We start from the raw sequence: 23,702 nt of genomic DNA, 5'->3' as shown, positions 1-23,702 counted from the left end.
AGAGGGTCTCACTATGCAGGTTGGGCTTGAACTCACAGGGATCCTCCTCCTGGTTCACTACTGCATCCCACACCTTGTCTTTATTTATTCAAAAACAAGGTGCTGGGGATCAAACCCAAGTCCTTGCATATGCAGGGCACTCTACCACTGACCCACACCCAACCCTGATTCCAATGGTTTTGGATAAAAGATTAAGATTGTGACCATGACCCAAGTTGAAAGAGGAAGCGCTTGCTGGTCCACCAAGAAGAGAATTGTGCATGGTAGGCTTTCAAGTCCCTCAGAAACCTGCTACCAGAAGACCAGCCGGCTCCCTCAGTGTGGCAGGGCTCGGCCCTGAGAAGAGGTTAGGATCTGGGTCCTGGGTCCAGGCTGGCTAAGCAGAGAGGATATTGGGAAACGAACCTTCGCCGGACTTTACTTGCCACATTCTTGGGGCTTGTTGGGTCACCTTTTATTTCTCAATTTCACTAGAGTCACTCTAGTGCTCGTGCCCAGACACTGGCCCACTGGCCCCCTCTAGCCTGGGCAAACTGCCATGGCATCACCAGGGCCACTCAGAGGTTTTGTTTTCTTTTTTAAACTGTTGAAATCCTTAAGCTAAACAAGTGAATACTCTCCAGTCTTCTTCCCTGTTCCTTCCAGCCCTTGGCATCCATTAAAATGACACTCCATTTGATTTCAAAGATATTCTCCTGAGTGGATTAAATATATGCGTTGTGTATTAGCAATAGCAGAGATGAATATTAATGACATGGAAACTTGAGAAAGTGAAAAGGGTTGAGCTCTGAACTGATGTAATAATGGTTCTCTTTCTAGGATCACCCTCAGACCTAGCCAAGAATAGACTCCGGAACCTTGCATCCCAGAGGACCTCCTGCTGACCACCTTTGAGAACCACAGGACCCAGCGCGCATATGTGCCCAGGGCCATTCAGCTCCTAGGGCGGCTCGGCCCAGGGACCCAAGATCTAGAGCGCTAAGCTCACAGCCCCAGGACCAAACAGCCCTGTGCAAGCGGGTGAGACCAGGGTGTTTGAGCGGGTGACCGGGTGCCAACGTCCCTCTCAGAGCACAGTGGACCAGTGTGGGGAGACAAGCAGGGGTCTGCAAGCTGGGCCAAGGGCACCTGTCCCTGCCACCATGCTCTGGCACAGCACTCTGCAGAACTGCAGAATCCCAAGCTCAAGGCCAGCCTGCCACACTGCCTCTGCATCTGTTATTATCTGACCTCCTCTCCTTTTCAGTATCAGGAATACAACCCTCTCCCCCACGTGCCGTCCTTCTAGATGAGCGCTCGGCTGGCTCGCCGCAAACCACACTGCTCAGCCTCCCTGCGTTAGCTGAGGCAATGAGACAGACAGAGTGCAGGGCCAAGAGGGAAGACGGTCCCCGACTGCACCTGCTGGGCACAGGCTTTGAAGAGGAAAAGGCAGACGCTTTGCTTTGCTTCCCTTCCTCCCCTTGGCGGACAACTTGGACACAGAGTAGAGGGAGGAGTCTAAACCACAGACACAACACCGAGGGAGGAGGAAGGAATATTGCTGATTGAATTCAAGTTCCCCGAGAGACCATGTGGACCAGAGCCACCACCACCCCAGCCCCTGTACCCCTCTCCCCTTCCCACACAGCAGCCACCAACTCTGAAGCACGAAGAAAGAAATCATGTTTGGCTGCAGCTGGGCCACTGTATTTTGAGGTTTCCTTAGCACACCCACTAGCCTCTCTCAAACACATGTGCTAAGGATTTGGAGAAAGTACTTGTGGGAAAGATCTGGCAAGGAGAGAAACAGAAAGGTGGGAGAAGAAGAGAAGAAGAAAGAGGAGACAGGAGAGGAGAGGCACTGTTTCCTGCAGTTATATTTTCCCAAAACTCCTACTAGAAAAATGTGTGTATTAATAAATAATACAAAAGTGGCTGGCATGGTGGCACACACCTATAATCCCAGCACTCCAGAGGCTGAGGCAGGAGTCTGAGGCCGGGCTGGACTACGTCGTGAGTTCAAAGCCAGCCTGAACTGCAGCGAGACCATCACAATAAATAAATATTAAAACAATTCCATGTGTGAATTACTCCTACTCTACAAAAATCCTCTAAAAACGCTTAATAGAAGAAGTTCTTATCAAAAAAGCAAAAACAAACAACAATTCAGGGTATTTCTTTTTTTTAAAGACTCACAGTTTTATTTGTGCAACTTAAAAGTTTCTACATGCTCATTTTAAAAACTGGAAGCAGGCGTGGTGGCACACGCTTGTAATCCCAGCACTTGGGAGGCTGAGCCAGAAGGATCTTTGTGAGTTCGAGACCAGCCCGGGGGCTACAAAAGTGAGCCCAAGGCCAGCCTGAACTGCATAGTGAGACCCTGTCTCAAATAAACAAACAAATAAATAAAGGAACAAACATTTTAAAAAACTGGAAAGAATATCTACATTACAGGAAATGCTGGCGTGGCAGGACGAGCTAACATACATTAAGTGCTTCTAGATACCAAACTGCTTTACACATACGAACTCTTTAATTTTTAAAATACAATTACAGGTGCTTATCACTTGCCCTTCACTGACAGGAAGCTCGGGCGGGAGCAGCTCAGCGGCGGCCCCACATTCACACGGCTGGAACACACAGCCGTGACTGATTTCAGGCCACACCACTTGACATTGAAATCCCTTTTCGTTTTTCAATTTTTTTCAAATTTTTCTTACTCTCCTTTTCAATAATGGGTAAAATAATATGCTGTACCCAACGCCAACCTCAATTTAGAGATACCACGCTTATCCCAAATGCCATCAGATAAGCCCTCCTATAATCCCGATAGCCAAACCCCTGGCAAGATCCCAAGTGTGTGGAATCCTGGGAAGGTCACAAGATCACCGCAGACCTAACAGAAACTCCAGAGAGGAAGAAGAAGGCGGCAGCAGAACTGGGCCCTTCCCAGACATAGGGGACACAGGGACACATTAGCAACCTGGCTGTTTGAACTGTGGGGCTGTCCGGCCCTGCTCCTAACCTCACGAGCAACCCCCTACCTGTGCACAGGGGCTAAGCGATTTACCCGAGGTCACACAGCTGGGCATTCTTTGCAGCCCCAAACCGAGATCCTGCCTCTTCTCTGACACTAAGGCAAACTCTTTTAATAGAACACCCAGGTTTTGGAGAGCTTAGCAACTGAAGCAGGGATTGTAAGTTATGTCCCGAAAAACATGAGTGATCCTCAAGCTGGGGTGGTCCTGCCTGCCACTGTCAAGACCCCCAAAGCTTTGTGCTCTGCCTGCTGGATTGTCATATTCCTAACATGGGCCTCATTTGAGGACAGACATTCAAAAAGGAGGAGGAGGAGGAGGAGGAGGAGGAGGAGGAGGAGGAGACGGAGGAGGTAGAGGAAGGAAAAAAAATCATGTAACAAAAGAAAGCGGTCACATCTTTCAAGACCCTATCTAGACTCCTTTTCTGAGTACTTAATTCTTTGAAGAAAGCTTCCAAAGTAGAAGTCTCATATCTACCTCACCTCTATCATCACCATCTCATTAAATGAGCATTTTTATGCCAAAATAACCTAATGCAATTGAAGAAAAAAGGATGATCTTGAAAAAGTAAAGACTCTTGGCAACCGCACATTGAAGGATGGCCCCTTCACGCTGACCTCACTCTGCTCATTCTGTGTGTGACCGCTGAAACAACACCAAGGCACCTGTCGTCAGCATGAGGGAAACATGGCCAAAGACTGGCAGGGGGCAAATCAACCAGTACAATCAAGACACAATCAGGGGGCTGGGGAGATAGCTCAGTGGAATAAGTGCTTGCCTGGCAAGCACAAGGTCCTGAGTTCAATTCCTGGTACCACCAAAAAAAAAAGAAGGAAAGAACAAAGACACAATCAGGATTTAACTGATACCTGCCTCCGGCACTGCATATGGTGAAAGCAATAAAGAAAGGAGAATACTCTGGACAACTGCATTGTCCATTTCTGCTGGTCTTTTGAAAGGAACAGTTAATGCTTAAAACAAATTTTTTTTACTCTGATTTTTTTCCTCTTTTGCATTTCTTTTCTTTTTTTTTTTTCTTTTTTTTTTTTGCAGAACCAGGGATTGAACTCAGGCCCTTGCACTTGCCAGGCAAGCGCTTATTCTACTGAGACATCTCCCTTGCCCCTCTTCTGAATGTCTTATAACTCCTTTGTTATTGTTTTGTTTCTTTAAACAAATCTTCTGCATTTATATCTGGTTATCTGAACAACTAATTTAAAGATAACATCATGTAATACGGCAACCATTATTGAATTCCTATTACTTTGTTTAGTGAAATCTCCCCCCCCCCTTTGGTTGGTTCAGGCTGCCTTAAGGGTGGGTCTGGTGTGGCACGTGGAGCTGGGGATCAAATTGTGGTCCCCCGTGCCTGTGTTTGCCCATGCAGGAGCTTAAACAACTGAGCTAACTGGAAAGCCCCTAGTGAAATCTTGTATTGTCTCTAAAGCTGTTTTTTTTTTTCTATCACTATTTAGTATTCGTTAAAAATAAAAAAGAGAATGAATGCAATTTGTTTACATACCCAACATAGATTTATCAAGTACACACTGTGCATCAGGCACTGTTCTAAGTACTTGTAATTCAACCCGGACCAAATACCTGACTCCTCACGCAGTTCACATTCCAGCAGGAGGAGATGGCAATACATGCAATGAAGAACAAACTGTCAGAGAAGAAGAGATTCACAGAAAGAGAAAGCCTGGCACAGAGGATGGAAGGTGCTGCTGTAACCAGGGAGCGAGGCAGGTGTGCGAGGGACAGGCGTCTGTCGCATGGGCGGGGATCAACTGGAAGGGCTCCCAGGCCAAAGCACTGACCTAGGAGACGTGTGGGGCCTGATGGGCACCCAGGAATGAGCAGGAGGGGGAGCCCAGCAGGATGTCCCCAGCCCTGCCGGTGACTGAAGGTCTTTAGCTTTTATTACCCGGGTCTCGGTGATGTATAAAGAGAAACCTTCATGCGGCAGCCTGCCGTGGCACAGGGCACCTTTGGTGGAGACACAGCAAGTGTGACAAACAGACCTCAAAGAGACAAAGTGCAAAGGGAGCTCATGATTACAAAGCTGCTGCCTCCGTCATCCGATAACCTCCCAGTAGTTGAGTCCATTTTCGAGGGCGGAATCCTCATGACCAAATCGCCTCCCAAAGACCCCATCTGTGCATAGCACTACCACGCGAATCCAGGGCTTACGTTTCTAACATACGACACTTGGGGGACATCTCCAAACGACAACACTGGCCAAAGGGCAGAAGCAAGGAAAACAGTTAAGCGACAAATGCAGAGATCCAGGCAACAGAGAGGGTGGTGAGGGCCATAGCCAAAGCAACAGAGACCCGAAAATAGGCCCAGGTGCCACCGAAACAGTGTCTGGACAACAGAGCCAGGAGGACTGGCTGATGAGCTGGTTGTGGGTGTAAGAGAAAAAAAGGATGAAGACAATGATCATGACACGGGGGCCTGAAGCAGCTGAAAGAATCAGGTCGTCTCCAACAGGCACAGGCAAGGCAGCTTGGGCTCAGGGGAGACCAACAGTACATGTTTTCAGATTCAGGCCTACACGCAGGGAGGCTGCCAGCACAGCTGGGACGGAAGTGAAGGGCCAAGGGGGAAGCTGACCAGGGAGAAATGTGCACCCAGCATTCAGACGGCATGGAGAGATGGCCAGGTGACAGAGCAAGGACGAAGGACAGTGCCCTGCCCTCCAACCTTGGCAGAAGAGTCAGCCAAAAGGAAGAGGGAAGCTAGCACGGTGGCGCACGCCTGGCATCCTAGCTACTTGGGAGACTGAGACAAGAGGATGGAACCACAGAATGGAAGGTAAGACGATGAGAAGGAAAAGCTGTGAAAGGAAATGACGAGAAAGGAAACAGTGTGATACGGCACCGAAGGGCTCACGACGTCTCTGAGACACAGCAACTTCTGGGTAGTGACAGACCCAAGAGCTGAGGCCACTAAGAAAGGTCAGGGAGTGGTAGGGAAGGAAGAGGTATCTCACAGTGAGGTTAGTTAGAGGGGAAGCTCTGGTGTGGATAGAGAGGAGAAGGGGGCGACACTGTCTCACCTTCCCAGGACTGTGAGGGCTGAGAAAAGAAGCCACCTGAGAGTGGTTACGCTAAGAGCAACAGGAATTTTCAGTGAAAATTTCTTTGATGTCAGGAAAAAAAAAAAAGAGAAAAGTGCTGTCACACCCACTCTACCTGAGCTTGATGAGGCATAAGTTCCATTAATTAAAAAATAAATAAAATCTGAACCAGGCTGTTAATTATTAATTTGTGGCTGATTATTTTCCACTTTTAGCAACAAAAGGGGAAGATTCATCAACAAATAAAAATTCATTACATGCAAAACTGGGTCAAACACTATCACAGATTTTGTCCTTCAGAACCCTCTGGGCCTACTCACCCTGAGCCTAGCAGCGGGGACTTCTGGCTGGGTGCTTCCGAGGCGGCCTCTCCCAACTCTGCCCTCTCTCCTTCCCCACTGCCACCAGCTTGGTTTGGGCTCCAATATGTCCCATCCTTCAGCTTCAACAGTCTCATCCCAGGATGTGCGGGCCCAGCCTCATCTCTCCCGCCACCTGGACCCAGGCTTCCCCTCTCCAGGCTCGAGTTGGACCAAACCCCATGAAGAGCCTGTACTTCTCTGCCAACCCTTCCTCCTGCTCCCTTCAGGAACACCTCACGCACCTACAGCTCTCGATTCTTCTTCCAAGGAATTGGCTTATGACAGTCATTATCCAGCTTTGACGCATTACTTTTTTTTATTATTTGTTTCAGATGCTGCTTCTAATTTTAGTGAGGAATTTGATAACATGGATGCAGTGGAAGACCTCTCTGTCTCTCACTCTGTGTCTATCTGTCTCTGTGTCTATCTGTCTCTGTCTCTGTCTCTCTCTTTCTCTGTCTCTGTGTGTGTATGTATGTTACACATTCTCAATATATCGAGAGAAATCCTCACACTCTTTAATTCAATGTCTATAATTTCCACAAACATTTGTAGGGTTTTGCTATATATTTATGAATATATAAGCAGCACAGTCATTTCAGGAGAGTTCTTGGACCTTACAGATACATGATAGCATTCAATACATTTTACAACTTGAGTTTTGTTTCTACTCAAAATTGTTTTCCCTTGATTTGGGTTTTTCAAGTCAGGGCCTCATCATACAAGTTAGGCTGGCCTTGAGCTCACTATGGTACCCAGGCTGGCCTGGAACTCATTGCAATCCTTCTACCTCAGGACTTCAAATGTGCACCACCATGTCTCGCTCTCAGAATTGTTTCTGAGATTCATCTATGTTGTTGCAATTAGCTTTTTAGGTCTATGTCGAGCATACTGGCACACGTCTATAACTCCAGTGTTAAGGAGGCTGAAGTGCGAGGATCGCCGCAGGTTCAAGATCAACCTGGGCTATAAATGAGTTCAAGGCCAGCCAGAACCATACAGCAAAACCCTACCTCAAAAAGACCCAAATAAATAGTGGTCTAAAGCAAATATATCAAAATATGAATAACTAATAGATATCCAATGAAGGCATTATGTATATCTGGTATAACATTCCCTGATAATATGAAAACTTTAAAACGTCTAAGGACTTTTGGGGGTTCCTGATTACCCTTCCAGTGCAACCCAAACTCCTAACACTGGCTCCCAGCACCCCTCTCCCCACTAACTGGTCCCAGCTCAATTCTCCAGCATTGCCAAAGTAAGGAAGTCACAGCTCTTTCCTCAAAAACTCTGCGATGCCACTAATTTCCTCTGTCCTGCCAGCTCTCTCTACCCTTTCCCCACCTCAACTTGCTTTTCAAATCTGCTCACAGACTCCGCTTCCAAGGTGTCTTTCCTGAGGCTCCTGGAGATATAGGATGGGATGCCCTCCCATGAGCTCACAAAGCAACCTATGCTGTTTGTCTTAGTTACTCTTTCCTTGTTGCAGAGACAAAATACCCAACACCCAAAAAAAATTTTTTTATTTTATTGAGGAACAAATATCAATGAAACAGTTTCAAAACTGATTAATAGGTCAGTTTCAATAATTAATATATTGTACATGGTTATCTTCTTAGACAGGATATCCTGTCCAAACACTATTAGTACAAATCTTTCTTCTCATTGAATTAAGCGAAAGTAGCTACATATCTATCCTAACTATTTTGTATATACAAATACAAAATGGTCCTTCCTTTGTATCCCCTTTTTTATTTGGTCCTGTCAGAGGTGGGTATTCTATTGGCATCTAAATACTATAGGTGCTTGAATTCAGCAAAACAATCCAACATTGTCCAGCAGTCCATAATAGCAGTGGGTTATCCTCAGAAGTTATTGACTTGAGCCTTTTACACCTCATTGTATTAATATGGCTTAACTTTATATACCTCTCAACACCCAAAATCAAGGAAGGAAAAGCTTATTTAGCTCACGGTTTGTGGAAGTTTCAGTCCACATTCAGCTGGCTCCAAGGCAGAGCAGCACAAGGCAGAGGGCAGCCGTTCATGGAGCAAGACAGCGAAGAGCAAGGGGGGCGGCAGCAGCTTCCACTGCTAGCAAGCCCATTTCCCTTCCTTGCATTTGTATACAGACTATCTGCTCCAGAGAAGGTGTAGCACTCACACCCTTAACCCCAGTATAGTATTATGAATTAATCACAAACTCTAGAAGCCACTTCAATGACTGCATGAGGCCTTGAGGGGACAGCTAGACACAAACCATGACACTGTTCTATTTGAAGACTGTTCTTAAAATCCCACTGTAACCACCCTTATCTAGACAACACATATTTGATAGCTGGACTTGCGTCTCATTCACAAGGTATAAATCCAAACACCTGCCACACAGCAAGAGCAGCGTCCCACACCAAAACCTAGGCATCACCAACATGCAACCCAACCATGCTTGCAGGAGCTTTTTTTTTTTTTTTAAATCTTTTATTTATTGATGTGGTACAGGGTCTCACTACAGTTCAGACTGGTAATGAGCCTCCTGTCTCAGCCTCATCAGCACTGGGACCCGGTTTCTGGCTTCAGTGTCCAGCACGGCATGTGGGACCAGGGTTCGAACCTGGGTCCCTGTGCTTGCCAGGCAGGCTCTTAGCCCACTGAGCTATCTTCCTGGCCCCTTGCAGGAGTTTTCAAATGAGATCCTCTATATTGTCTCACAGGTTACGGAATGAGCCACCTGTAGCGGAGCCTGCCAATACTCTCAGTGCTCCGGAGGCTGAGGCAGGTGGATCACCGTGAATTCCAAGAAAGCCTGGGCTCTGGTGAGCTCATGGACAGCCTCAGCTCCACAGTGAGACTCTGTTCAAATTAATAAATAAATAAAAGCTAAGGGAGCCGCCGCTTCTGGAATACCAACTTGCACCACGCAATTTGAAGTGCGTCTGCTGAATGTGAGAACTTGAAAGATGAAGCTGCCAACAGCACGACAAAACCAGCCTCTTCTTTCCTCCATTCCTGAAACTCCCCCACGGAGCATCACAGTTAGAAAAGCATCAGTTTGCTGAATAATTATGATTTCTGAGTATCCCAGCTTTATTGACTAAACTCTAATGACCTTTCCACAATTTAATTATTCCCTAAATGAAAGGTATTTTTCAACAGCTGCTCTTAATTTGTTTTTAATTTGCATTTTACCCCGTCCTCTCTGCTGAAATCAGTAATATAGGATGACATTATCCTCAGAGTTACATTAAACATCCTACTCTTCAATTAAAGTTGCATTGAGATAGTTTTCCAGGCTCTTTTTTGCACATAGATTTTCTTTTAGCTGTCTAGGACCATTATCCTCAATTTAAAAATGAGATTAATATTACCATTCTTTGCTACTTTTTTCAAGGAATGATTACACTGTTACATAAACATGAATAAACTTTCTTTTTTCTCATTTTAACTTGTCTAAGTTTTCCCAAAGCACGGCCTCTCTTACAGAATATGTAAGAAAAAATACAACTGGCTACTGAAATTTCATTCAATGTGAAGTTCCTTACATTACCTGACCAACATGCAATGGGGAGCCGGGAACACCTAGGCAGAAAGAGCACCATGATTTCTGGGCCAGTCTGGGCTACATAGTGGGTTCAAGGCCAGGCTGCACTACAAAGCAAGACCCTATCTCAAAAAGAACAACAAACATGCAATGGGAGAAAAAAAAGAAAAAAAAAAAAAAAGCAGCAGTAAACTAAGTAACAATAATTCTAAAATATTAAGAAATTGATCGAATCCTGGAGCCAGTAGATCAGGTTTAACAAGCCAAGCTACAAGATGATTTTAAAAAACTATACATCTGGTTGATGCTATGAAGGTGAAGCTGATGCTGAGGCCTTCCACAAGCTGTTCCTCACCTCTGGCCACTCCACCACCTACACCTGTGCCACTCTGCCAGCTACGCAGATCTCCAATCTCAACTTGGTCCACAACACTTCCCCGCTCCTGGCCTCTGTTCTAACACAGCCTGCACAGCTGGGCTTGAGCCCACCCCTCCATTCACCTGGGTGCAGGGCCACCTGGGTGATTCTCCTTCAAACGGGAGTAACTGTCTCCAACTTGGCTGAGCCTGCCCCTATTTCCATGTACAGAGCTGGCTAGGACTTTTTAGTTGGCTTTAAGCAATGCACATCAATCTTGCCGAGGTCCTGGTGGTATTCCTTGAAGACAGCAAGGGTGTTCCCCCACAACCTCCACCTGCTGCTCCCTAGTGTAAGCTGGGTCCGGGTGGGATGAAGAACCAAGGCTCCTTGCTGTTGGCTGGGATCAAGCCTCTAGATAGAGACTAGGACGTCCTGGGGCTTGAAAGATTACAGAGCAGTATAGAAACACCTACCCCAAAATGTTGGATACTCTCACAATTGTGTAATGCACATTGCTCTCTGCATATCCTTATCTCTGCATACCGCAGAGGTAAGAACAGACCTCTTACCTGGCCCCACTCACTGTACTCACCTACTTCCTGCCATTCTCAGTCATTCATCTCGAGCCCCTCCTTTCTTCATGAATGAATAAAACCCAGGGTCAGCCCTGGATCGAGGCCTTTGTTCCAGATAGCCTTCATCATGGCTGGACTTAGGACCCCTTGGCTCCCCAAGACTACAGATGTGTCTTAGTGGCTTTATTCTCCTGTGGGTTGCACCAGAAGTGGTGGATTAGAATTAACTCACTAGCATTCCAACTTTGCCATGGGCTGCAAATATAAACTGAGCCACAGTGAGGATGGAGGGACTCTCCACGGTCAGTCCCCAGCAATGCCACCAAAAAGGCAAGACAGTCACACCCTGAGAGACCCGATGGAAAGCGCCCTGGATCAGGCACATTTTAAATCTTACACCCAACCCTCGTCCATTTTCCTCTCCCCAGGCCCAGGCCCACCTATTTTGAGCACACCAGCACCTGTTTACACTTCATTAAGCCCAGCAGCTTTTTCCTTGCTGTTTTGGGCCACATCCAGTTCTCTGCCTGAACCACACAAGCATCTAGAAACCCATCGAGACTCCACCGCCCATGGCAACTCTCAAATGTTGTGCCCTGTGTCGTTCATAGCATGATAAACAGTCCCAAGCCAGTCACCCACTTGAAATCCTTCAGGGGCTCCCTCGGGCTGCTCTAAAGAGCTTTCAAAATCTTCCGCTCTGACCTCTGCAGCCACCCTCAACTACAGCTACACATTCCCAGTCCTCAGGTCTTTTTCCATCACCTGGAATGTCCTTCCCGCTGTCCACATGGCTGCTCTGGTGCACGCCCTGAGACACACCCCGAATTCCACAGGCCAGGGCCCTCTCGGCCCAGCCTGGCTTCTCCTTCCCTGCCCCTCTGCCTTTTATTCACCGCCCCGGGTTTCATGCACGGATGCCTATGACAGTAGCTCTAAAATATGCTGTCCCAGACCATGGGAATTCACTGGCACTTTTTTACTAATCTTGCCCAAAACAGAGGTCTACACCTAAAGGTGGACACCCCAAGGGTGAGGGCTGCCCAGGCACAGTGGTCTGGGTGGACAGGCGCTTCATCAAGTTACTCCAGGGGGACCCGGAAGAGAACGACGCACGCTGCACACATGCCATCCGGGGCACTCATTCAACCAACAGCACCCTCGTCTCGTCTTCAGGCCTGACCAGTGGTATGAGAGGGGAGAAGGCTGTACCTCAACTGCCAACAGAGCGGAGAGAGCAGAGGACAAAGACAGATGTGGTCAGTGCTAATTGTGAAGAAGTTGACAAAAAATCTCAGATGCGTGGCACCGTCGGAGGACTTGACAGTGGGTGAACCATCCATTTTATTACCTTGAATGAAAAGACTGACGAGGGTCCCTCCAGCACAGATTACATGTAAGAAAGCCTCATTCTTTTTTTTTTTTTTTTTTTTTGTATTTTTTAAGGAAGGATCTACAGGATATTTAGGGTCTCACTACTAGATCGGACTCGTAGTAGTGACCTGCCTGTTTACAGCCTCCCAAGAGCTGGGATTACAGGCATGTGCCACCATACCTGGCCTCAATTGCCATCACAGTGCACCCCTGAGGTGGGGCTGGCATGGCAGGCCTAGGGATCGAACCCCCAACCCCTGTGCCCGCTTGCAGGGGCTTTAATCCACTGAGCTTTTTGGCTGGCCCTAAGAGCCTCATCTTTGTATAAGGATTTTCTTAACATTTCAGGCAAGCTGCTAAAATGCCGCAAATGTATGATGTTCCAGCTTGGGTGTGACACAAGACATAAATTTTGTGACTTTATGTCATTATCTACATATTAAAGTGATCAAACAACTGAAAAAGGATGCGCTCAGCCCAGCTAAGAGAAGGCAGGCTAAGAAGAGAGGTTCAACCCTCAGCCCAGCCCTCAACAACACTGACCAGGCCAGGACCATCTGCTGATGAACAAGGCAGGGACCCAAGCACGCCTGCAGGAGCACAGGAAGCTGCTACCAAGCCCCTTCCGTGCATGCAGACTGAGCCAAAGGCTGGCATCAGGAAAGCTGACGAGGGAAGCAGATACAAGTACAAAGCTCCAGAAGCTAAAAGCAGAGAGGAAAATGAACAAGGAGCAGCAGTGGACGCTGGCACCGTGAACAAAGAAAAGGGCTCTGGGTGCACATGAGGATGTTGGCAGGTGAGGAGTTCATAACTTCAGCCTGTGGTTAAGAGCACCAGGCACAAAAACCAGAACAAGCCAGAGGCAGGAGTGGGCCAGGGAGTGGCTCCATCGGCCCAGAGCAGTGACCCCAACAGAGGGCAGGGTGTGCTAAAAAGCAAAAGGCTGTAGACTGACACATACATTTTTTTTCTTTTTTCTCTCTTTTTGGTGGTGTTTTTGTTTTTGTTTTGTGGTACTGGGGATTAAACTTGGGGCCTTACGCTTGCCAAGCAGGTGCTTATGCCGCTGAGCTATTTACCGGGCTTTCTGGGGTTTTTTGGTACAGTCTTATGATGTAGTGTAGGCCGACTTGAACTCACTATGGAGCCCAGGCTGGCCTCAAACTCTCAGAGATCCTTCTACCTTCGACACTGGAGTGCTGGGATTACAGCCATGAGTCACAACACCTGACCAGAGCAAACCTCATTTAAACATACAGGCAAGCAATCTATCTGCCCCAGGGCCACGTGGCCCAGAATAACACCTGTCTTACCCCACGTGCACAGCGAGACCACCTTGAGGCAGAGAGCAACACATAATTATGCTCTCTCAGAATGACACCCTGGTAATGCAAAAATGTTGCATCTCTTCCCAATACCCACACAAGCTTCAGTACTTCAAGTCCGCTCTGATTTTTCTATACATGCAATATTAAGTGGGAGCTATACACAATCAAGGGTTGGGGTGTTACATGGGTTACAAGATATGAAACTGACTACTGATACCACATGTACAGTCTCAGAAGTCAGCATTCTTATGTACTGCAGGATGAATTCTTTTCTCCCTATCCTGGGGATTGAACCCAGGCTTTTTATGCACAGCTATAGCCCTGATTTTTTTTTTTCTTTTAAGACAGAGTGTCACTATGTAGTTCAGAATGGTTTAAACTCACTTCATAGCGTAGGCTGACTGAAGTCACAGTGATCCTCCTGCCTCAGCCTCCCAAGTGCTGAGTGCTAGAATTACAGGCATGCACCACCAGCCCATCCTCAATTATTTTTTGAGACAGGATTTCATCAACTCGCTCACTTGCCCAGGATAGACTCAAATTCGTGATCCTCGTGACTCAGCTTCCCATAGTGCTAGGGTCACAGGCATCCAACACTTAAAGGAACTATGTGGTGACAAGGGAAACAAGGCACATACATGGTTTTACTTACAAGCTCCAAAGGCCAGACTTTGGGGTGAGGCCAGCCAGAAGTATACAGTGCCAATTAAGATTTAAATTCATTCTCTCATTGTCTTAAAAATATTTTAGAGCCTGGGCCTGGAGGTGCACACCTATAATCCCAGCACTCTGGGAGGCTGAGGCAGGAGGACCATAGTACAGCTTCAGGTGGACAACTCAGTGGTTCAATGAGATCCTGGCTCAAAATAAAGAATAAAAGGGGATTGGAGATGTAGCAAACTGCTTCGGTTCAATCCCCAGGACAGGAAAGAAAAGAAGAAAGGAGGTGGGGTTTCCCCTTGGCTGAGCACAAACCAAACCCTTCCACATAGGGAGCTCTAGAGCTTGCGGGCAAGGCAAGCACATGCACAACTGTGACACCCTGTTGTAAGTGTTGAAAGGAAAGTGTTCTCAAAAGTAATCATAAACACTTGGGACAGCAAAAGGAGGGAAAGTAAAAATTGAGATGTGTCACGCACATGTACCAACCCTGCACGATGAGTGCAGTCATTGTGTACTGTAAACACAGCCTAGTAAGATCTTGTAAAAGCTGAGGAAAGGTAAAAATAACCACAATCGTTTGACTTTAGCTCTCTAGATGAAATGCGGGCACGCTCATCTTGGTTCTGAGCCAAGGCACCATGAGAATGAAGAAGCTGAAGCTCCTGATGCCAGCGCCCCACCGGCCCCGCGGGGGCTCCAGAGGGCTGCTGAGACCACAGCCTGCCTTGGGAACGCCACACAAAACAAGTGCAGAACACACCGGGACAAACACAGGCGAACACGTACACAACCACAGAACTAACGTTACACGGCACGATCCTCACACAGCAAAATGCATCTGCCCTATATCCTCATCAGGACTGCCATCCGAAATCTTGTTAGGGGACAAAGGGAAGACTGGGGAATCCAACCCAAGGCCCCAAGGGCACTGCACAAGCGACATAACCAGCTCTTTTTAAATTTTTATTTCCAGACATGGAAATTTTGATTTCCCCATTTAGGGGGACCAGCCTGAAGCCTGTGACCCTCATGCCTCAGCCTCCTGAGTAGCTGGGATTACAGGTATTCAGTAGTGACTCAAAAATCTTAATTGTAACATAAAAGTGAAGAAACCTACAAATATTAAGGTAATGGAATTAGAGAAGATCCAGCGATATAACTTTTGAAACTGCAGTATGTTTCAAACTTGCATTATTTTAGGGTCATAGTCATTTTTGTTGCTAGATTTTTCTGCTAGATCATAAATGTTAGTATGTGTGGTACTGTCCCCCTACTCACTGAAAACAAGAGATTTGTTAAATAATTGTTTAAATTATTGAACCAGACATAAATAATAATTGACAGTCAACCAGTCACCAGAGCCGGGCATGGTGAGACACAACCTATAATCCTAGCATTCAGGAAGCTGAAGCAGGAAGATCACTTTGAGTTTGAGAACAGCCTTGCTTCAAAACATATACACAAAAGGAAAGAAACCAGCCATTGATGAAATGTTATTTTTATGCCTTGGGTACCATTTTGCTTGGCCATCACAACCGAATTCCCAAAACTGATGGGAGGTTCTGTACCACAAACCTTAATCTCAGCGGCCAAGTAACAAAAAACGAACAAGCCCCTTGCTAGCTGGGCCAAGAGAACAAGTTTCTGACAGAATGTCCCACGAGATATAAGTAAACTCAAAATACTCAGTCCTCTGAAGGCTGGAGCATGGAACCCAAAGGCCCACAAGAGACCAGAGCTTCCCTGCCCCCAGAATCGTGTCACAACAGAGAAAGCAAAAGTGAAAGGGCTGACACCTGCTTCCCATTTCTGGGGCCCCAACTCATCCTCTGGAGAGTGAATATATTTTAAACTCTCACACTGGCTCACTTCTCAAATACTGACTTGAGTGTATTTCTCCCTAAGCAGTTAGCGCAAAAAGATAAAAATAGTAACATGGTAAAGGCCAGGGCCTCCATGCACATCTTAAGGGGGGAAAAATTCTCCAGCCAATATATGTGGAACCACCTGTGTGCCCTTTCAGGGCTTTAGACTAAATTTTAACTCATATTTACAACTGCTGACACGATCCTGCATGTTTCTTTGTTCCCAGAAAATTATCACATCAGCATCTACCCGGATCCAAACATCTGGGTTCAAATAAAGTTCAATAAAACTGAGTTTCCCACTCTGTCCATATAGTTAATGCACTTCCTTGGCTCAGAGGTATTCTCAGCAATCCGCAGTCTCCGGTGGGTGGAAGGATCCCCTCTGCGGCTTTATAACCTCAGGAACAGGTCCTGGGAGTCCCAGGAACACAGAAAACGTCCTCCAGCTAGCACGACCACGGGAGCATAATGAAGTGACACGTGGGCAACATTTCCCGCCCACCCCAGGAGAGCCGCTCTGCTCCACCAGGGACCCAGGCTCCAGCTTCCACCCAGGGCCTGTCCCTTGCAGCGAATCCCCGGGCTCGTGGAAAAATACAAGGCTGCTCAAAGACTTCCCTTCAAAGCGTAGGTATTTCCAGCCAAGTAAAGCTTCAGGAGAAGAAATGGACTAGTTTTCACAGTGCCTTAAACCGGCTAGAAAAATCCTCTCACAGATTCCTCTTGAAATATAAGAGACAACAGTAAACAAACGCTCCCTAAATACAACACTGCCCCTGTCTGCCAAACAAAGGCCTCCTGAGAGGTCAACAAGGAAGGTCACCTCTCTCCCACCTTAATTGTCACAACACTGAGGCTTGGCAGGCACTATGATGCAGACCTGGCTGGACATGTCACCAGATATCATGGTCTGTGTTGGGGAACCTGTCTGCCTTTCATTGCTGGGCCCTCTCCCCTCCCCCACACGCCTGTCTCACTAGCACAGTTCGGCCGGCCTTGGCCGCTGACATCCACTACCTGTGCCACAGACGGATCGACAGCCATGAGCAGCGGCCAGAGGGGAAGAGAAAGACCTGGCGCCACAAACCCACTATCTGTCTCCCTGTCTTCCACCCCCAGGATTCTCTGTCCTCTGGTATTCTCCCCCTTGCCAGCTCTCAACACAGAATGAGAGACTAGAGCTAACAACCAGAGGTGGCCACAGCCCAGGCTCCCGGCTTTGGCCTCCTGGCAGGGCCCTGGTGACAGCCGGGTCTGGAGAGCTCTGCGCAGGGAGAGGCGCCTCATACTGCTGTTGCAGCGCAAAGCTAGGCACCAAGTGACAAGAACTAGCCACAGTGACCAAAGGTACCGTGTCTGGCAGAAGGCAGACACAGGCTTTGCGAAGTCAGGGCATGGGGTGCCAGCCTGGCTCAGCCCTGGCAGCTTCAAGCCCTGGAGCCCTTTCACAGAGGAACCACTTCCTGCTCCCCAGCTATGAGCTGGAACTGGGCTGGCAGCCAAGGATGCGCTGGTCCTGCTCGATAATGCAAGAAAATTGTGAGGGGAACAACACAGGGAACTCAAATAGACTAATGCAGGTAAGAGTGACCGGCAGCGGCAGCGTGAACTGCACAAGTCGGCAGAGGAGACCTGTCCGAGAAGGTAATATTTAAACTTCGGCTGCACAGGAGAACCCGGTCTCACACATGAAAGGGGCCCTGAGGCAACTAACTTATGTGGCTTGGGCTTTTCATCCATTAAGCACCGATTTTGAGGATGAAACCCAGCACCATATTTGCTCACAGTTTGTGAATAGTGTGCAGGAGATGCTAAATAACAAAATACATAAATATAAATACTAAACTCACCATCACAACCACCAGTAAGATCTCATCATGACATACAAGATGGCCACACACCGGCACAGACTTCTGTCACATCTCTGGCTCCCTCAGCAATTAGATCCCAAGATTCGACAATAATATACAGAAAGTGAAGAAATGACAAAAAAGCTACATGCAGGTTTCCCGTCCATGGTTTTTTAAGCCAAGTTTAACACCTGCCTTCCCAGCAAACACCTGTAATCCCATCACTCAGGAGGCTGAGGCAGAAAAATCACCACAAATTCAAGAACAATCTGGGCTACACAGCAAGACTGTCTCAAAGGGCTGGCCAGATAGCTCAGCGGATTAAAGTGCCTGCTTAGGCAGAGTGCAGCGGCTGGGATTCAATCCCTGGTGTGCCATGCCAGCCCTGCCCCTGGGGCACAATGAGATGGCAACTAAGATGGGGTATGGTGGCACATGCCTGTAATCCCAGCATCTGGGAGTCTGAAAACAGGAGAATCACTACAAATCCAATCTACATAGTGAGACCTTATAAACCCTGTAGACCCTGTACCAAATACATTTTTAAAAAAACCAAAAACTGTCTCAAAAAAACAAAAGCAGGGTTCTTTAAAGGACTGAATCATTCAAGAAGAGTTTACTGTAATAATACATCCAACAAATGACCTTTTTCCACCCAAGAGTCTACGATTCTAATCCCTAAACTATCAGGATCTCTACCTGTTGCCAGGTGACAGTCCTTTGCCTTGACTTCTATGCTTCTTTTTTTTTTTTTTTTTTGTGGAACCAGGGATTGAACTCAGGCCCTTGCACTTGCCAGGGACGCGTTTATTCTACTGAGCCATCTCCCCGGCCCTGACATCTACACTTCTGAAGGGATTCTGGGCTGAAATTCAGTACAAGAGCTCTGAGCCTAAGGGCCGAAGATGTCTCATCCTGTATTACTACCTTTCAAGTAGGTTAGCTATTGACCAAGGGGAATAGTAGGAAGATACTCTGCGGTTTTATACAGGTCCCAAACCATGCTATTGTTTCATATTTTACAATGCTCCAGACAGAAGTTTGCATGTTATATACTCCACTAGCGAGATGTTTCACTTAAAAATTATTATTCTTGGCCTACTGTCTCAAAATCTTTACTAACTTATTAAGATTTATGAAGCTTGTTAATTAAGGCTGTCGATAGCCTAGCCACTGGTGACAAACTTGATGTATGTTCCATGAAACAGAGAAAGGGCTGCTTTTACCCAGCCTCAAGTCCTTGATATTAAAGATCAAGTTCTTTTATAAGCCTTACTCAAATCCAAGGCAAATATACTGGCACCATAATACAAGGGCATAGTCTTTATACTCATGAAACTATTAGAACATTTGATAACTTTGTATTTCGGGGGTTTTTTGCTTTTTGTTTTCTTTCTGTACTTTAGGGAAGGGTCTAGTATTCAGGGTCTCACTACTAGTAGTGATCCGCCTGTTTACAGCCTCCGGAGAGCTGGGGTTACAGGCATGCACCACCACACCCAGCGCACCCCGGGGGCAGAGCCAGCACAGCAGGCTCAGGGATAGAACCCCTGGCCCCAGTGCCTTCAAAAGATTTCATTGATCAGTATTTCTCAGCATCAATGTTTCCTCCCAATCTCTTTCCTTTCACTCCCCACATCCAATCCTCCAAAAGGAAGAAACCTAGGGCAGCAGATAAGGATCAAAATTCTTCAGTGGGAAAATATTTTATCTTAAATGAAAAACGGATGGATACACAGATAAATGATAGGAAAAAATGCAGATAATGCCTATGGCTTCATCTAAACTCAAAATCCTTCAATAATACATAAGCTTTGAGGTACCTTGAGATAGTACCACTATATGCTAACCATTTACCTTTTCCAAAAAAGTTAAAAAGCACCTCCCAGAAAGTAAGATTGAGACAAACAGCCCCATTCAAGTCCAGATTTATCTCCAGGCTTCTGTAACATTATCCAGTTCAAAGACTGTGACCCACACCTCGGCTGCACAAGAGCGATGCGTTTTGAAATAGGTGCCACTAAAGAAGACAGGGTAAGCAGGACCTTGCCATTAAAACACTATAGGCGGGGCTGCGGAGATGGCTCAGTAGAATAAGCGGCTGCCTGGCAAGCGCAAGGGCCTGAGTTCAATCCCTAGTTCCGCCAAAAAACAAAGACACACTATACACTGTCTAAATACTTAAAACTATAAGAAGAGGTTTCGGGGACACATGCGGACAAAAAGAAACACATGATCACATAATGAAGGGATTAGCACTTGAACATCTTAGTGTATAGCCACTAAATTTCTTAAAAGAAAAAGTTCTCACAAATTTCTCTATATTTCACCCTTTTTAACTTCACACTCTCATCAAGAGCATATTATTAAATTGATGTACATGCACTTGTGTATATACACATCATATCACCTTTCATAACTGCCCAGTCTTCTACTTTGTGGAATACCCTAGTAGTGCCACTCAGATTGAATATAATCTGTTTAGATACTCTAGAATACAGTAACAAGAGCCAGTGAGATAGCTCAGCACACTACGCGCCTGCTTAGACAAGCACAGGGCCCAGGTTTGACCTCCACACCACATGCCGCGCCGGCCCCGCTCCCCAGTGCACTAAGCTGGCACTGAGACCAAGCATGGGGGCACATACCTATAATCCCAGTGTTGGGGAAGCTACAACCAGGAGGATCACTACGAATCCGAGCTGCATAGTGAGACCCTGTACCAAATAACATAAAAAACAAACAGCAACAAAATACAATACAGTAACAAAATTTACCACTATTGCCTAGAGTTATTTGACTATGGCATCCTTTTTAAATTACCCCTGAACAATCTTAAAATTTGTGAGTCTTTCAAAATATTTTGGCAAATAATGACCTAGCCAATCCTCAATATTAGATTTTGAGGACTTTTTAATTTTATCTATTATAAATAATACTGTGGTAACTTCTTGAATGTACATTTTTCTGTATGGCCTAAGGGGAATCTAGAAATAGAATTACTTGGCCAATTGATATGACTTTGTTAAAAACACATCATACTGAAGCAGGAGGATTGCTGGGAGTTCGAGGCCAGCCTGAACTACAGAAGTTGGGAGAAAACATGTTCAAAGTATACTTTAAAGTGAACAAACTGGATGGTGTAAGCACCTGCCTGGAAAGCTCTAGGACCCGAGTTCAAGTCCCACTATTGCATGCAATGCTGGCCCCGGGCCCCTGGGCATGCCATGCTACCCCAAAACCAGGCATGCTGGGGAGGCTCAGACAAGAGGATCACTACAAGTCTGAACTGCTTAGTGAGACACTGCATTAAAAAAAAAAAAAAAACCAGTGAAGTGCACAAACCATACAATATGGAACTGGACCTCAAAAGCTGCTACAAGCTACACAATATGCCAAGGCATATTTACAGAGAAGTCTATGTTATCCAAGATCTTTACCAGTCAGCAAAGCCCAGGAACATAGAGGGAACTATGTTTCCCAAGATAGTTCATTCAGGTCTTCGTTGCAGCATGAATCTCTGCAGTTTCAAGTAGAAGAAATAGCTGGACATGCTGGTTCAGCCTGCATTCCGTGGGAGGCTGAGGCGAGACAATCACTGTGAGTTAAAGGCCAGCCTTGGCCGGGGAGTTAGCTCAGTAGGATAAGTGCTTGCCTGGTAAGCGCAAGGTCCTTAGTTCAATCCCCAGTTCCACAAAAGAAAAAAAGGGCCAGCCTGGGCTCTATAGTGCACTCAAGCCAGCCTGAACTACATAGGGAGACCCCGTCTCAAAAAAGAAAAGGAAGAAAAAATATACTCCTACCATAAGATATGAAGGGTTCACACAGCAAAATCAGGATTTGAGTTCCTTTTTTATTTTGAAAGTGACATTAGGTATAATTTTATACCTCACAGTAACTCTCAAAGTTACTTAAATATAGTGCTCACACCCAGAGTGGAGTTCTATATAATTTGCAAAGCTCAGAAAGAACCTGCCTGCTCAGAAATCTCTACCCCTGGGGCCCATCTCCGAGTCACTCTGGAAGCTTTTCAGAGATACAGAAATTTGTATTCAGCAAGTCTGGAGCGGAGCCCACACATCTGCATTTGTAAAAACTTCTCAGTGGAGACAGCCGTGCAGCCAGAACCAAAAGGCACCAGGTACACGTCTATGCTGCCTTCCTGCGGTCCCCAGTCCCCGTGTTCATCGGAAACCACTCATTGGTCCTAGGTTGGGGGAACCGATGTCAGTAGCTGGGAAAGTTTTTCAACAGTTTTGACAATGGGAGTGACGTTAAGGTGCCTGTTGTTCTATTCTAGCACTGCCCACGTGGAGGGACTGGAGGTGATGATGACGGAACTGAACCATCAAGGTCCTCCCCACCAGGGAGCACAGGGTTTCTGTTTCCTGCATTGCACCTCCTTCCATTTTCAGAAAATGGGAAAACAATTCAGCTGTACTTCTATATATATTTTTTTTAAATTTGTTTATTTATTGTGTGTGTGTGTGTGTGTGTGGGTGGGTGGGTGGGTGTGTTCAGCTCAGCCCACCAGGGGACAGGGCTGGCTGGCATGTGGTGCTAGGGGATTGAACCGCAGTCCCTGTGCTTTGCCAAGCTTGTTCCAAGTAGGTGCTTTAGACCGCTGAGCCATCTTGCCAGCCCTGTACTTCTATATTTTAATGGAATAGTCTTATAACCAAACCTACCCAGTTATGAGCACCAATTCTTCCAGTCAATGCCAGTCAACATACAATAGGACAACACTTGGTTTAAAAAAAAAAAAAAAAAAAAATGAAGCTAAAATATAACACTCTGAGATATAATTCTGCCTTCTACAAAGTAATAATCATTTGTCAGAATTTTCCTCAGGAGAATTTGACCTCATATAAACAATGCAAAGCAGACCCAGGAACCTATTTCTTCTAGACGACTGAGACATAAAGACTCGTAATGATCGTGAGCATTCATCACCTACCAGATCGGGACTTGATGATATCACTGAATTCATTCTGTCCATCATCAGACCTGGTTTCGTGGTCTCCATATTTGGCCATCTTGGCTAAGTTTTGGTGTAATCCAAAGACTTGCCCAAATTCTCTCTGTGGGTCTTTCAGCTTCGTAGAATGGTCCACCTTGACATCGATCCCTACAAAGGAAAAAGAAAGAAGTGACTTTCCATACACAATATGCACATGATCAGATTCCTGTGATAGACAGTCGCTACTGTGTTCGTATCTGCCACGGATGCTTGTGGAGTATGAGGTGGCCACTACGTGGGGGGCACTGATCCAAGCAAGAGCGAGCTGACTACCAACCAGATACACAGCCCTGCCGTTGAGGAGCTGAAGACACTAAAGAATTCATCACGTAATGAATTATTCCAATACAGTCCTGAGAGTCTACAAAAGAGAAGCAGAGAGTAATAAGCACATATGACAGAGGAATCTGACCCACCCTCGGCAATCGAGAAGGCTTTCTTAAAGAGACACTTGAGCCCAGCCTTTCAGGATAAGAAATTAATTAGCCAAAAGGGAAGTGGAAAAAGTAAAGTAAGAGTTCCGAATGAAGCAGCAGAAGCACCCAATGAATTGAGCCCAGACCAGGATTTTTGAGGAAAAAACTAAAAGGCAGGTGGATGTGCGGAGCGGGGTGAAGAAATGAAGCAGGACTGGAGCTTTGGAGACCAGATCA

The 23,702-nt window shown here is 46.3% G+C and overlaps 1 protein-coding gene across 1 annotated transcript in view; it reads right to left on the bottom strand.

The window, feature by feature from the left end:
* Utrn (utrophin) overlaps positions 1-23,157 on the bottom strand; it is a 522,813-nt gene extending 499,656 nt beyond the window's left edge. The window contains exon 1 of the mRNA XM_023712207.1: positions 22,987-23,157. Within this exon, the coding sequence (XP_023567975.1) occupies positions 22,987-23,065 (79 nt within the window). The 5' untranslated portion in view covers positions 23,066-23,157. The remainder of the gene's footprint in view (positions 1-22,986) is intronic.
* Between the last annotated feature and the right edge of the window lie 545 nt (positions 23,158-23,702).

Source organism: Octodon degus, unplaced genomic scaffold (assembly GCF_000260255.1).
Source record: "Octodon degus isolate 3935 unplaced genomic scaffold, OctDeg1.0 scaffold00024, whole genome shotgun sequence".
NCBI lineage: Eukaryota > Metazoa > Chordata > Mammalia > Rodentia > Octodontidae > Octodon > Octodon degus.
The sequence above is the reverse complement of the archived record's forward strand: the minus strand, read 5'-3'. Positions and strand labels throughout refer to the sequence as shown.